Below are 12,096 nucleotides of genomic sequence, written 5' to 3' on the forward strand. Positions count from 1 at the left end.
CGGAGGCTGTACCACGCGCAGCTCGGCCTCGGCGCTCGGCCGGAACGCGGCGTGCTGCGCTGCGACGCTGAGAGAGGGCCCGCGTCTCTCGTGCTGTGCTGCCCACGCGCGCGCAAAAGGATCGGCGCAGCGCATGAGGGCATGCGGCCTGCGTTTCTTCGGGAGCAGCATGACACTGAGCATGCGGCACCTCGACGGTGTCCCGCGTGGCGCGGATGATCGACACGGGCGTTCCAGAGAGAAGCTGTGGCGCGGGCTTGCGGGCGTAAGGCGAGTGCTTCGTGCCGTGGCGGCGCGAGTGCGCATGTGCCGCGCTGACGCGTGAGGACCCTGCAGCGCGCAGGCAGGCCGACCGCCGACGGCGAAAGCGTCCTCGCCCAGGCACGCTGCCACTCGAAGGCCACGCGGGCTAAATGAAGTAGGCATCACTCGCAGCGGGCCCTCTCTTCTCTCTCGCGGGCCCTCGTGCTCGTGCAGTCGTGCTCGACGGCGGCAGAGACGCTTTGCACGGCTTTCTAGCTCGCGGCAAGGCCGATGCCGCCGTAGGCCTGGCGCTGGGCAGGCAGGACACCGGCACGCGCGACGGCGGCAACGACGTGTTCCCCTGTTGCTGCGTCGGGCGCTGCAGGCGGCGAGGCACGGCAAGGCGGCGTCGTAAATGAGCGAGAGAGGGGAGGAAGGCAGAAGGCTGGCGGCCTGCTGTCCTCGGCCATCACGGCGGACCAGCATGCAGAGAGGCGGCCGTCGGGCACGGGCCGGACGCCCCATGCTGCATGCTGCTCGCGTACCTGCGCCTCGCCTCGCGCCTCTCCTACTCCGATCTTCGCTGCCCGCCGCCGTTCATTCTCGGCTCTGAGCCGCCCATGCTGGCCCCACACTCAGCGCAGCCCTCGCTCATCTCCACCACCACCCTGCGCTCCCCCCACGCATGCACCGCACCCCATGAAGGCGCTCTTCCGCCGCAAGGCCTCCTTCACCGGCGCCTCGCCCGCCGCCTCGCCCGCACGCAAGGACGGCAGCTCGCAGCGCACGCCCGAGCCGGCGCCGGCGCTGCCGCCGTCCTTCTCGGCACGCTCGCTCGAGGCGCCGCAGCTGAGCCTCAGCCTCACGCGCACCAGCACCGACGGCTTCGACTTCGGCGCCTTTGGCGAGCCGAGCGCCACGCCTACCGTCCCAAGCGTGGCGGACAAGGCAGCGACGTTGCCGACACGGCGAGGCGCTGCTCCGGCCTCCGTCGACTCGCCGGCAAAGAGCAGCGCGCCGCCCTCGGCATGGCGCGCCGAGTCGCCCCGGCGGCAGCGTGCGCCGATGCCCGCCAGCTTCGACAGCAACCTCAGCGCGGCGCCATCGACATCTAGCCACGCACCGCCTTCAGAGAGCCACTCCTTCGCCACGGCCGCAGAGTCGCCCTCTGCCTCGCCGGCTGCGCGCCGCTCGCCGCTGCCGACGTTCGACAGCGCACACAGCGTCGCCACGGCGCCTTCGCCCTTGGCATCATTGCCCGCGCTGACGCCCGAGTCGTCGACGAGCTCCCTCGTGCACGTCGAGGCGCCAGGCAGTGCCACGCCAGTCTCTGAGCCCGAGGAGCACGAAGCCATCACGCCAGCGTCTATGCATCATGCGCGCTTCAATTTCGGACGCTCGCCGCAGAAGATCGGCGCGTCCAAGGAGCATCTGCCGCTGATGACCACCTCGCCCATCCTGCCCTCTGCACACGCATCGCCGGCGCGCATGAGCGTCTCGCGCTACCCCGGCACGCCCGAGAGCAATGCCTCGCCGCGCACCAACTTCTCGCGCCCCACGATGAGCCCTCAGCTCGGTCCGCGCCTCGCTTCGCCGATCATCAGTTCCGACAGTGGCTTCTCGAGCGCTAGCAGTCACGCTTCGCCATCCCGCTCACAGCCGAGCTTGCCGCTTCGCACAGCTCAGATGAACGTCACGCCGCGCAAGGAGGAGAGCACAAGTGCTCGCTCGACGCCGTTCAGCACACCGACATCGCCGCCGCGCTTGGCATCGACGAGTGCGTCGCCGGTCACGCCCACAGCGGCGCGTCGCACTTCAACGCAAACGACGCCAACATCCAAGGCCTCTCCCTCTGCCCTTGCTCTTTCGCCCAGCGCCTCGGACGCCGCGACTCTGGCGCTCGCCTCGCAGCGCGAGCTGGCGCGCGAGGCCAAGCTGCGTGCCGCAGCCGAGGCTCAGGCGGCGGCTGAGGAGCAACGGCTTGCGAAAGAGCAGCGGGCGCGGGAACGAGCGCAGCGCGAGGCGGATGAGCGGAGACTGCAGGAGCAGGCTGATCGGGAGGCCGCGGCTGTGCAGGAGCGTGGTAGACTGGCGGCAGAGGAGGCGCGAGAGGCGCGGAGATTACAGCAGGCTGAGTCGATGCGCGCTGCTGAGCAGGCCAAGATGCGCGAGGCCGAGGAGCTGGCGCTCAAGAGACAGAGGATGTGGGCTGCGCAGCGAGAGGAAGAAGCTCGTCTGCGGGACCAGCAGGCTATTGCAGCCGAGCGCGCGGCCGCACAGCAGGGTCCTCGTCCGCAGGGTGAGTCCCTCCATTCGCTCTGCCCAATGCAGAGCCAGACACTGACAGAAAACTTGCGCAGCTCATCCGCCGCGCTCGTACTCCGCATTCACGACGCACGACACCAGTGCCAGACTCGTCGTGCCGCGTCGCAAGGCGTCGGAGACCAACACAACTGCTCGCGGTGCGGCTGGCGTAGTGTCACCGCCAGTCTCGCCGCCTCGCGCTGCAGCCATGGCCTCGCCCACGCGCGCTGCTCAGGTCGCCTCGCCGCTCACGGCCTCGCCGACGCAAGACGCTGCGCAGGTGCCGCGCTTGGAGATCGACATCGCGCCTGCTCAGCGCGCCATGGAGCGCTTCAGCGTCGCGCTCACCGAAGGAGCGCGCTCGAAGCCTCTCGGCATGTCTACTTCCTCGTCACGCCAGTCGCTGCCCGTCGAGGCGCGCCCTGTGGATCCTTCCGAAGTCGTCCACGGCAATGGCTGGAAGTGTCATGGCGTGGTCGACCCGCGCCTCATCAAGACGCACCGCCGCTTCGAGAAGGTCGTCGTGCTGCGTCCTCGCAGCCAGCTTGAGGCCGACGCCTCGAGCAGAGCCAAGCGCAAGCAGGCGCGCCAAGCAGCGGGCGCCACACCGCCGCTCAGTGCCGCTGGCTCTGACATTGCGGCGTCCGAGACGTCGCCTGAGTTGAGCGCACCCGACGAGGAGGAGCTGGTGGAGTGCGTCGAGCAGCGCATGTACAGCGACTTGGGCGAGCTCATCTGGACGCGCACGACGCCCGATGTCATTGCCCGGCTCGTGAGCCACCTCGACTGCGCCGACGTCAAGGCGCTTCGACAGACCAGCTCTGCGATCCGTCTGGCACTCGGCCAACTCGCAGGGCGCGAAGTGACGCTGCGCCGCTTCCTTGCGCCCTTTGGCTACCGCACGTGGGACCCTCGGCCCTCTATGCCGCGCGAAGACCCGATGCCGATCAGTCTGGCCGAGTGCGAGGCCTTCCTCATCTCGTACGACTTGGTACCCGAGTACGCCTCCGTCGGTCGACAGTACGCCGCAAATCCTCGCAGCATGGACCCGCAGATCCCTCGCCTGGCCCGCGCCACGACGCGCGCATACAACCGAGTGCTGGCTCGTCTGCGCATGCAGCCGTACTTCAAGGTGCCCGAGCCTCGTCCAGCGACCGTTGCCTTTGCTTCTCCGCAGCACGCCTCAAGCGCCTCAATGTCCAACTCGCCTCCACAACAGCAGCTCGCGACGCGCATCTCGCCCGGCGAGGCTGGTGCTCCGGTGCTGCCTTCACCTTGGAAGCCCGGCCGCGCCGCGCTCTTCAGGGTCTGGGTGCCCGCAGCCGACCCGAGCGGCTGGATGAGCGACGAGGAGCTGGCGCGCTGCGAGCGCCAGATGTACGAGTGTGGCGTGTGGACCACTGCGCTGCGCCGCGGTGATGTCGTGTGGAACACGGCCATCGGCGACCAGGCCAACATGGGCAAGCAGATCTTCGACGGTCAATACCTGCGCGACCTGTCCTTCCTGCACGACCCGGCCGGCCACCTGCCCTCGCACGTCAACTCCCTCACCTACCCGCCTTCGTACTTCCACAACATCGTCCACTCTTCAACGCCGCACCCCGTCATCTACATCGACATTCTGCCGTGGCGCAACGAGCTGCTGGCGTCGCTGCGGCTCGTGCAGGATCACATCGAGAGTGTCTCGCCTCAAGGACGCTACCGCGTTGCGAAGTGGCTCTATCGCGCAGTGGTCAACGTGACGGGCGGACAGATCATCTCGAATGAAGGCCTGCAGGTCGTCGACGAGGGATGGCACGGCAAGCTCGTCATCGAAACGGAAGGCACGTCCGAACACGCCAAGGCGCTCATCGCTCGCTGTGCGGGTCCCACTGCCTCGCCGGGCGCAAGAGCGGCGCTTCTAGCGAGCGTGATGGGCGAAGCAGGCCGTCAGAGCACGTTTGCGCCACCCTCGACGCGCGATGCAAAGGGCGCCACTGTCGAGTCCACCACGCCATGGGCGGTGAGTCGTCGCCGCCTCGGTTGGCGCTACAGGCTCAACGCTGACAGTCTCCTCGCACAGATCATTCGCGAGCGCTCGCGCCCCGGCCAGATCTGGATGCGTCCAGTCTGAGCCCAGCTCCTTCTTCTTCGCCGGACGGCATGCTCGCCGCCGAGTCTGCAAGATTTTATACCCCTCCGCTCTCCGTTACGTCCCCTTTCTCGCGCCAGCCAGTCATGACCTCCCCTTCCTTGCGATGCTCCGCTTTTTCCGGACCCTACAGTAATCCGCGCGCCTTAGACCCCACTTCGTACTTCGCATCCCGTCCCGTCCCTCGCGGGGCCCCTCTTGGTAGACCACGCAGAGCATTGCAGCCAGCGCAAGCATCCCCTTTCACTCTGTCATCTGCGCTCAAGTCTGACGTTTGAACGCGCGCTGCGAGCGCTTATGCTGTGGGATTGTCAGGCCGCCCAGACAGATCCCACAGCCGTGCAGCGCTGTCGTGCGTGCAGTAGCCCGCGGATCGTCGGCTGGGCGGCAGTGCTGCCTCGAGCTCCGACTCGGACTCGGATGACTCCGAGCTGTCGCGAGCGGCTGCGCCTGCGTCCCAATGTCGCGCCCCGCTGACTGTGAGCAGCAGTGGGAGCGAGGGATGCAGGAGCGCTGCACCAAGAGAATCTGCTTGCGCGAGAGTGAGCGCCTTGGAGGTCGATCTCTCGTTCGAGCAATCGACTCACCTTGCGCGGCAGACCAGCTAGCGAGCGGCGGCCACTCATGCGTTTCGTTTCGCACCGCATCTCCGAATCTTGCCTCCTCTCCCTCGACGGCGTTCAGGTCGACGTCCCACACCGCCACTGTGCCTTTCACATCGCCCGCAACGAGGCGCGTGCCGGACGCACCAACGTCAAACGCCAGACGCTGGGATGTGCCGGCTCGCCGGACAAACGTGCCGAGTGAAGCTGCTGCCGGCGCTGGCGAGAGAAAGTCGGGCTGTTGCGCGAGATACCGCAGATCTAGCGCGCGGATGGATGAGTCGTGTCGCGAGCTGAGGAGGAGGATGTGCGGCGCTGCTGGGTGGAACAGCAGCTGTGGCGGGTCCAGCGCATCAGTAGAGATCGTTGAACGTGCGCTCAGTGTCCTCACCTGGGTAACGCCTCGCCGCTCAGTCTCTCTCCATCCAGCGACGAGGCACTTCTCCGCCTTTCTTCCTCGTGCCGGTGCATATATGCCGACCGTCCCAGCGAACGTCCCCACAGCAACCAACTCCTCCATCTCCTCCTCCGAAGTGACGCTCCACCCGACTGCCAGTGCACTAACGAGGCCACGTTGTGCCGGGTCCACGCCAGGCTGAGGCCGTCGCGAGGGCGTCAACGCCATAGTCCGCGGTGCAGAGCCGGGAAAAGAAAGCTCGAAAACTGAGAGAGAAGTGGCGTGCCCGGCGTAGAGACGTGTGCCATCGAGACTGAATGCGAGCGCTTGAGGACCGACGAATCGCTCGACGTGATCTTCGATCGGGTAGGAGGCGCGAGTCTGTATTGAAGGCCGTCAGCGCTGGCGAAGAAAGCGCTGTACCGCAGCACACTCACTTTGCCAGCATAAGCATCTACAAGCCGAACCGGCACGTCTCGTGCTCCGAAGGCAAAGCACCACGTAGCGGGTTGAGCGTGCGAAGCGAAGGGGTACCAGACGTAAGAGAGCAGCGGACTCGGTGAGGAGACGCTGAGCACGTGTTTGAGGCACAGCCTCGACGCTGCAGTCGAGCCAGACGCAGCGCCTGGGTCGGAGGCGACGAGAGCGCAGAGATCTAGGATGTGTGACTCGCGCTGAAGGAGCACGTGGGAGCCATCTGGCGACCTGGAGAGGTTGCAGCGTGAGCTGTGCGTCGAGGCGCAGAGCACGAGGCATGACGCACCACTTTGCGCCGCGCCAGAACTGCGCCTGTGCATCCGTCGAGCGTCTGCTTGCGCCCGGAGAGGCAGCGAGCAGCTCTGCGATGTCGAGTGTCTCGTGAAGAGGCGGGCTTTGGCCGGGAGGAGGCAGGAGCAGAGCGGCTCTTGAGGGCATGGCGTGCTCTGCCGACTCTGGCGCAGCAGCCTGCGCCTGCAGCTGCGCAAAGTCGTCCACTTGCGAGCCAGCGCTGTCGTTGCTCATGCTGCTGTTGAGGCGTTGAGAGAAGGCGGAGGTGGAGGGCCGTCCAGGGGCGCAGGGCGTGCAGGAAGGAGGCGCGGCCGCGCTGGCCGATTGTTCTCGCCTGCTCGATCGCCCAGGGCAGCAGAGCCGTGCGGCACAGGAGCAGTGTCCCCTGCCGCTGCCGAGCGTGCTTCCCCGCACGTCCTCATGCTCCGCCTCTGCTCTGACGCCGAGGTGCCGTCGCTGTGCCGCAGGCTGCTTTCTGCCGCCGAGGCGCATCGGTGCAGGCGCAGTGCCTGAGCGCGCATGCCGTCGACGGCGCTCTGCTGCCGCTGTCTTGCTGCCGCGATGAGCGTGAGCTTGTCCTCCGCTTCCAGCCTCCGCAGCGCAGCAGCAGCGCACACGAGCGGGGCTCCGACTGCACCTGGCCGGTGCCAGGCGAGACACCGCAGGCCGCGCCCGCTGCAAGGCTCCTCGAGCAGCTGAAAGCAGAGAGCGACGAAGCGTCAAGCGTCACGAGCGCACCGCCGAAGCATGAGCCTGATGCGCCGAGGGGCTGGCGCGGGGTGCGCGCGGCTCCGGCCGCCAAAGGCACGTCTAGAACTAGACTCGTGACGGGCCGGCGGAGCGGCATCCGGCCTCCCTCTCTCGCAGGCGCTCTTGCACCGCAGCCTGTTTCGCTCTCACCCTCAGCTCTCCTCCTCCATCACTCCGGCCTCCGCACCTGCTCATCCTCACCACACCTTCTTCCTTGCTTCTTCCTTGCTTCGTCGACGTCTCCGCGCGCACGTCTCTCTCGTCTTTGCTGCGCACCTCCCGGCCCGCGCACACGCCCGGCCGTCTCCACACTCTTTGCCTCTCCTCGCTCCGCAGCGGCACCTCCGCAGCAATGCGCGCCTCCTCCTCGCTGCTGCTCGCAGCGCTTGTCGTCGTCGCCGGCTCGGCCAGCGCACAGAACAGCGACACGGCGCCCTTTGGCCCGCTCACCACCAACAACGGACAGAGCGCATGTGTGCAGTTCGGCGACTGTGAGTGGCGCAGAGCCTGGAGGATGCTGTGGTGGGAGCAGCGAGGGACTCGAAGAGTGGCAGGGCGCAAGGGTTCAGACAGGATGACGGTAGCAGGCGTGGCTATGGACGGTGGCGCTGAAAGAAAGAGGCTCTGCGCACATTCCGCCAGTCACAGCGCACAGCGAGCAGGAGCCGGGCATGGGCGCGCTGTAGTAGGAACGCTGTTGCCCTCACCCTCGCCGCCCTTCACCCTTACTCATGCCTCATCTCCAGGCACGGCCGGCGGCAACCCCGCCACAACGCAGACGTTCGCCAGCGCCATCACCTCTCCCGCCTCTTCCCAAGCCGTAGCCGCGCCCACGAACGCGCTTCAGTCCTCGAACGCCATCTCGCTGCTCGCAGCTTCCGGCGCATCGGCCGCCTTCGCCTCGCGCTCGCTTGAGGACGTCAGCGTCAACCGCGGCTCTACGTCCAAGTACACTGGCACCATTCAGGTCGCGGGCCAGGCGCCGAGCAGCGTCGCTCCGACTGGAACCAGCCGGCCTGACGCTGCGGCCGCTAGCCTCGGTGACGTCTCGCACGTCTGGAGCACCGCTCTCGCTGTCGCCGCTGCCGCCGCAGCTGGCGCTGTCTTCGTGCTCTGAGCGCTTCTTCGTGCTCTGAGCGCTACCGCGACGGCATACCGACACGCTCGGCCTCAGCGCCACCTCGACGGCAATCCGGCGCGATCTGCCGCACGCCACACCTTCGCTTCACCGCAGTCCGACTGCACCGATCTCCGGTCCTTATGCGCTCTACTTATGTGCTCTCTTCTGCTCCCGTCGTCGCGCCTGCCCCTCGCCTCTCCGTTTACCCACTGCGCCTCGACTACCCGCGCCCGTCCAGGGCTGCGCGCCGGACATGTCTCTCTCTTTCTGACGTTGCGAGCTTGCAACGCTCTCAATCGACACATGCTGCTGCTCAGGCGTGAATGAGGCTGAGATTTGAGTGATGCATTCCTTTGGGTCTAGCTGCCATCATCGCTGTCACTGTCTGCTAGCAAAGGCTCCTGCTCCGCGCCCGTACGTCCTCTACTTCGTGGAGCACTTCTTGTCGTCGACGGCAGAGGCAGTTCGTCCAAGGAGCTCCGCTCTCGTCGGACTGAGCTGCTTGGCGAGACGAGGCCCAAGCTCGTCGTCTGCGGCGGCACGGCGAGATGATGATGCCTTGCAGATTCCGGCTCCGCTATTGTCAGCGGTCGCGGCAGCAGCCGAGGACTTCTCGGTCCAGACGGAGCTCTCCTTCGCGCAGCGCCGCCGACGTTGACGCTGCTTGGCGCGCCATGTGCGTCCGGCAGATGATGATCCGGCACCGAGATGGCGAGGAAGACGCCGGGCACAAGAGCCAGAGAGGCAATGATGCACAGCGTGCGCATCACCGAAACCCACGCCTCGATGATGCCCTCGCGCTCCTCGGAGCCGAGCGCGTAGGAGAGCGCCACCGAGAGACTGCCGTAGATGCGCTGGCGCTCTTCTTCGGGCATGCTGGGCTAGAAGGAGCGGAACACGTAGGTCAGCGACGCGGCGGACGACCCCACCTGAGCTCAGCTCACCAAGAAGCGAGCGAGTGCCAGAGGCAGATCGCGCGAGAAGACGAGGCCCGCAACGGCACTGCCAGCTGCGGCGCCAATCTCGGTCGTGAGCAGCTCGAGTGCCGTGACGACTGCGATGTCGGAGTGCCGCACGGCCGTCTGCACAGCCACCTGCATCGTGATGGCAATGCTGCCGCCGCCGATGCCTTGCAGCAGCTGGCACATGACGAGTAGGCCTGTGGTGCTGATCTCGGAGCGGTAGCGCACCACTGAGAGCGAAGAGCATGAGGATACGCTGACGGCACGGGCTGGCCATGGTCGCGAACTCACTTAGCGACACGCCGACCAAGCGCACGATGAAGCCGCAGACGAGCAGCGCCTTGTAGCGCCGCGTGCGTGCCATGAGGTAGCCGACGCCGATGCCGATGAGCGTGCTCGTGACGTTCTGCGTAGTGCTGGGAGGTTGTCGATCAGCGAGAGTCCTCAGAAGCATCTCACTCTGCGACTCACGCAAAGTACGCGGTGCGCGCCTGATCCCAGTCCTTGAGCACCTGCACAAAGGCGCTGAGGAAGCAGAAGGAGAGGTAGAAGGAGAAGAAGTCGAGAATGCCGCAGAGACAGATGTACACGACGGCTGGATTGCGCAGGATGCGCACGGGCATGATGGGCAGACTGGCTTGGCCTTGCTGCCAGGCGAATGCGGCGAGCAGACAGACGCCGCTGAAGATGTAGATGAATTGGTCTGCCGCAGATCAGCGTGTGAGTCGCGGTGCTGTGCGATGCGAGGAAACCTCGACTCGACTCACCAGACGACCGCGTGCCGTGTCCCGCCAGAGTGAGCGGCACAAGAATGAGTGCCAAGCTGCTGCTGAACAGCGCCAGGCCGACCGCATCGATCTCGACGGCGAGCGTCCAAAGTGCCGAGCGCAGGCCGCGCGAGAAGATCGGGCTGCGAGTGAGAAGACCGGCCTTGCGAGCCCTTCGTTGTCCGATGACCAGCGTCACGAGTAGAGGCGCGGCAGCGACTGGAAGCAGCATCAGCCACAGGCCGAAGCCACCTCGCCAGCCGAACGAGCTGTCCATGACGGCGCGAACGAGCGGGCCTGCTACTGCAAAGTTGATCAGGTATGGAATGTTGACGATGCCAATGACGAGGCCTCGCCACTGCGCTGTTGTCGTGTCTGCGATGATGATGGACTGCAGTACTTGGACGCCGGTATTGCCGCATGCTTGTAGGATGATGCCGCAGATGAGCATGGGCAATGAGCGTGCTGTTGCAATGACGAAGAGGCCGGAGAGGTAGAGGACGAGAGAGCATGCGTATGCCTCTGCGCGTCCAAACACATCGCTCAGCTTTGCGATCGGCCTGAGATGAATGACTTGAGCGGCTGCGCAGACACCCCACGCCGGCGAGACACTCACGGCTTGGCAATGGCGTAGCACAGCTGCTGCACAATCTGGATCGTGGAGAAGGACGCGAGCGCGCCGAACTCGGAGCAGGCAAAGTTGAGGTACAGGTAGCCCGTGTTGGCGTCGAGCGAGGTGATGTACGAGACGCTGAAGATGGCGAGGTAGATGGCCTGGTACGTCCTGGGGGGTCATGCTGTCAGGGTGCGTGTCACGAGGCACACCCTCAGAGGCTCAGGAGGTGGGCTCCGCTGGCCCCACACCTCCACCAGCCCTTCACACGTCGCGAGTCTTGCACCGCTATACCCATACCACCTCTCTGCTTGCCGCAGCTCACTCACCTGCGCCGTCTCCGCCTTCCATGTCCCGCATGCAGTGCGGCGTGTGCCTCATGCGCCTCCTCCACGTCGATGTGCGACGCCTCTCCACCGACGACGCCCGCGTGCCAGCTGACGCGGCGTGCCTGGTGGTGATGCTGATGGTGCCCAGCCATGCCCGTCGCCGGCCGCAGTGCCGAGTGCAGAGGCGCGCCGGGCACCGCCGCACTGCCGAGCGGCAGCGGCCCGCCTCCGCCGCCGGCGCTGGCGGGCGGCGCAGAGGCGGCGGCTAGCAGCGCGGCGGGGCTGGACGACGAGGCATCGCTGCGCATCGAGGATGCCTGCGGCTGCTGCGGCAGAGGTGCACGCTCGCGGGTGATGGGCGGCAACGACGGGCTTGAAGGGCGAGGAGGGGGTCGTGTGGAGAAGGAGGCTGCACCCCAGAGCAACGATCACGCTAAGCGAAGATGCTCACTCGCGACTCCACCTCGGCCGCCTTTCGGGCGCAATGCGGAGCGTGCGAGATGAGCTTCAACAATGCGCCCTCCCGTTGTAGTCCGGCGAAGCCACGTTGTAATGCGATGATCCGTAATCAGATCGGGCCTCTCGGAGCGGGCTGAGCTGGACCCGCGAGGGTGCAGACACTGCGCCTGTGCCTTCACGGCACAGCGTGTCGCAGCGAACGAGGGAAGGCGGCTAGCGCAGAGCGACGTGCAGCGAGGCACGCGAGCAGTCAGGAAGGAGACAGGGGAGGGGCCGCTGCGGCCTGCATAGCTGCCGCGGCTGGGCGCCTGCCGCGCCGCGTGCCTTGCGGCGCCTCCTCTCTCGCCGCCCCTCTTGCTGTTGCCGCGCGCCGCCGCCGCGCGCCTTCGCGACGGCTGGGGCTGTTGTGCGGCCGCGCCGTCTCGCTGCCGCCATCTCGAGCATCTCGAATTCGCGCTTCGCCGCCGTGGGACCGTCGTGAGCCAGCAAGCAAAGTGCGACGTCGAGACGCATACCTCACGCCGCGAGGCTGAGAGCGGCTGCCGCGCTTTGGCGCTGCGACGCCTTGCTGCGGGCGGCTCGGAGCGCTCGTTTGTGAGGGTGTTGCGTGTGCTCGAGGGGCGCAGCGCGGAGCGGCGCAGACGGCGGCGG

General features: G+C 66.7%; 4 protein-coding genes across 4 annotated transcripts; 2 read left to right on the forward strand and 2 right to left on the reverse strand.

The window, feature by feature from the left end:
- Window positions 1-1,949: 1,949 nt before the first annotated feature.
- Window positions 1,950-4,800, forward strand: FA09DRAFT_269435 (hypothetical protein). The gene is made up of 4 exons (XM_025739779.1): window positions 1,950-2,273; window positions 2,356-2,542; window positions 2,604-4,549; window positions 4,610-4,800. Exons 2-4 carry the CDS (start codon window positions 2,383-2,385, stop codon window positions 4,658-4,660), a joined length of 2,157 nt encoding a protein of 718 aa, XP_025598841.1. The 5' UTR covers window positions 1,950-2,273; window positions 2,356-2,382; the 3' UTR covers window positions 4,661-4,800.
- On the reverse strand, window positions 4,609-6,727 carry FA09DRAFT_329616 (hypothetical protein). Its single transcript, XM_025742250.1, has 5 exons — window positions 6,441-6,727; window positions 6,115-6,382; window positions 5,672-6,058; window positions 5,266-5,614; window positions 4,609-5,206 (listed from the first exon to the last, which is right to left on the reverse strand). The coding sequence occupies exons 1-5, from the start codon at window positions 6,677-6,679 to the stop codon at window positions 4,974-4,976; spliced, it is 1,476 nt and encodes a 491-aa protein (XP_025598842.1). The 5' UTR covers window positions 6,680-6,727; the 3' UTR covers window positions 4,609-4,973.
- An 820-nt stretch (window positions 6,728-7,547) lies between these two features.
- Window positions 7,548-8,312, forward strand: FA09DRAFT_338417 (hypothetical protein; the record flags this gene model as incomplete). The annotated part of the gene is made up of 2 exons (XM_025744102.1): window positions 7,548-7,686; window positions 7,942-8,312. 2 exons carry the CDS (start codon window positions 7,548-7,550, stop codon window positions 8,310-8,312), a joined length of 510 nt encoding a protein of 169 aa, XP_025598843.1.
- Window positions 8,313-8,642: 330 nt separating this feature from the next.
- FA09DRAFT_318114 (MFS general substrate transporter) lies at window positions 8,643-11,396 on the reverse strand. The gene is made up of 7 exons (XM_025740897.1): window positions 10,987-11,396; window positions 10,661-10,828; window positions 10,045-10,604; window positions 9,749-9,980; window positions 9,569-9,693; window positions 9,260-9,507; window positions 8,643-9,196 (listed from the first exon to the last, which is right to left on the reverse strand). Exons 1-7 carry the CDS (start codon window positions 11,292-11,294, stop codon window positions 8,675-8,677), a joined length of 2,163 nt encoding a protein of 720 aa, XP_025598844.1. The 5' UTR covers window positions 11,295-11,396; the 3' UTR covers window positions 8,643-8,674.
- Between the last annotated feature and the right edge of the window lie 700 nt (window positions 11,397-12,096).

This window comes from Tilletiopsis washingtonensis (genome assembly GCF_003144115.1).
Source record: "Tilletiopsis washingtonensis strain MCA 4186 unplaced genomic scaffold FA09scaffold_9, whole genome shotgun sequence".
NCBI classification, from domain to species: domain Eukaryota; kingdom Fungi; phylum Basidiomycota; class Exobasidiomycetes; order Entylomatales; genus Tilletiopsis; species Tilletiopsis washingtonensis.

Bases quoted from the DNA above. Each gene is read 5' to 3' on its own strand.
- FA09DRAFT_318114 (XM_025740897.1), bottom strand. From the start codon at position 11,294: ATGCGCAGCGATGCCTCGTCGTCCAGCCCCGCCGCGCTGCTAGCCGCC. The intron at 10,829-10,986 runs GTGAGTGAGCTG...ATGACCCCCCAG, and splicing joins GGAAGGCGGAGACGGCGCAG to GACGTACCAGGCCATCTACC. The intron at 9,508-9,568 runs GTGAGTTCGCGA...CTTCGCTCTCAG, and splicing joins CTTGGTCGGCGTGTCGCTAA to TGGTGCGCTACCGCTCCGAG.
- FA09DRAFT_329616 (XM_025742250.1), bottom strand. From the start codon at position 6,679: ATGAGCAACGACAGCGCTGGCTCGCAAGTGGACGACTTTGCGCAGCTG. The intron at 6,059-6,114 runs GTGAGTGTGCTG...CCTTCAATACAG, and splicing joins TAGATGCTTATGCTGGCAAA to ACTCGCGCCTCCTACCCGAT. The intron at 5,207-5,265 runs GTGAGTCGATTG...TCGCGCAAGCAG, and splicing joins TAGCTGGTCTGCCGCGCAAG to ATTCTCTTGGTGCAGCGCTC.
- FA09DRAFT_269435 (XM_025739779.1), top strand. From the start codon at position 2,383: ATGCGCGCTGCTGAGCAGGCCAAGATGCGCGAGGCCGAGGAGCTGGCG. The intron at 2,543-2,603 runs GTGAGTCCCTCC...AAACTTGCGCAG, and splicing joins GCAGGGTCCTCGTCCGCAGG to CTCATCCGCCGCGCTCGTAC. The intron at 4,550-4,609 runs GTGAGTCGTCGC...CTCCTCGCACAG, and splicing joins AGTCCACCACGCCATGGGCG to ATCATTCGCGAGCGCTCGCG.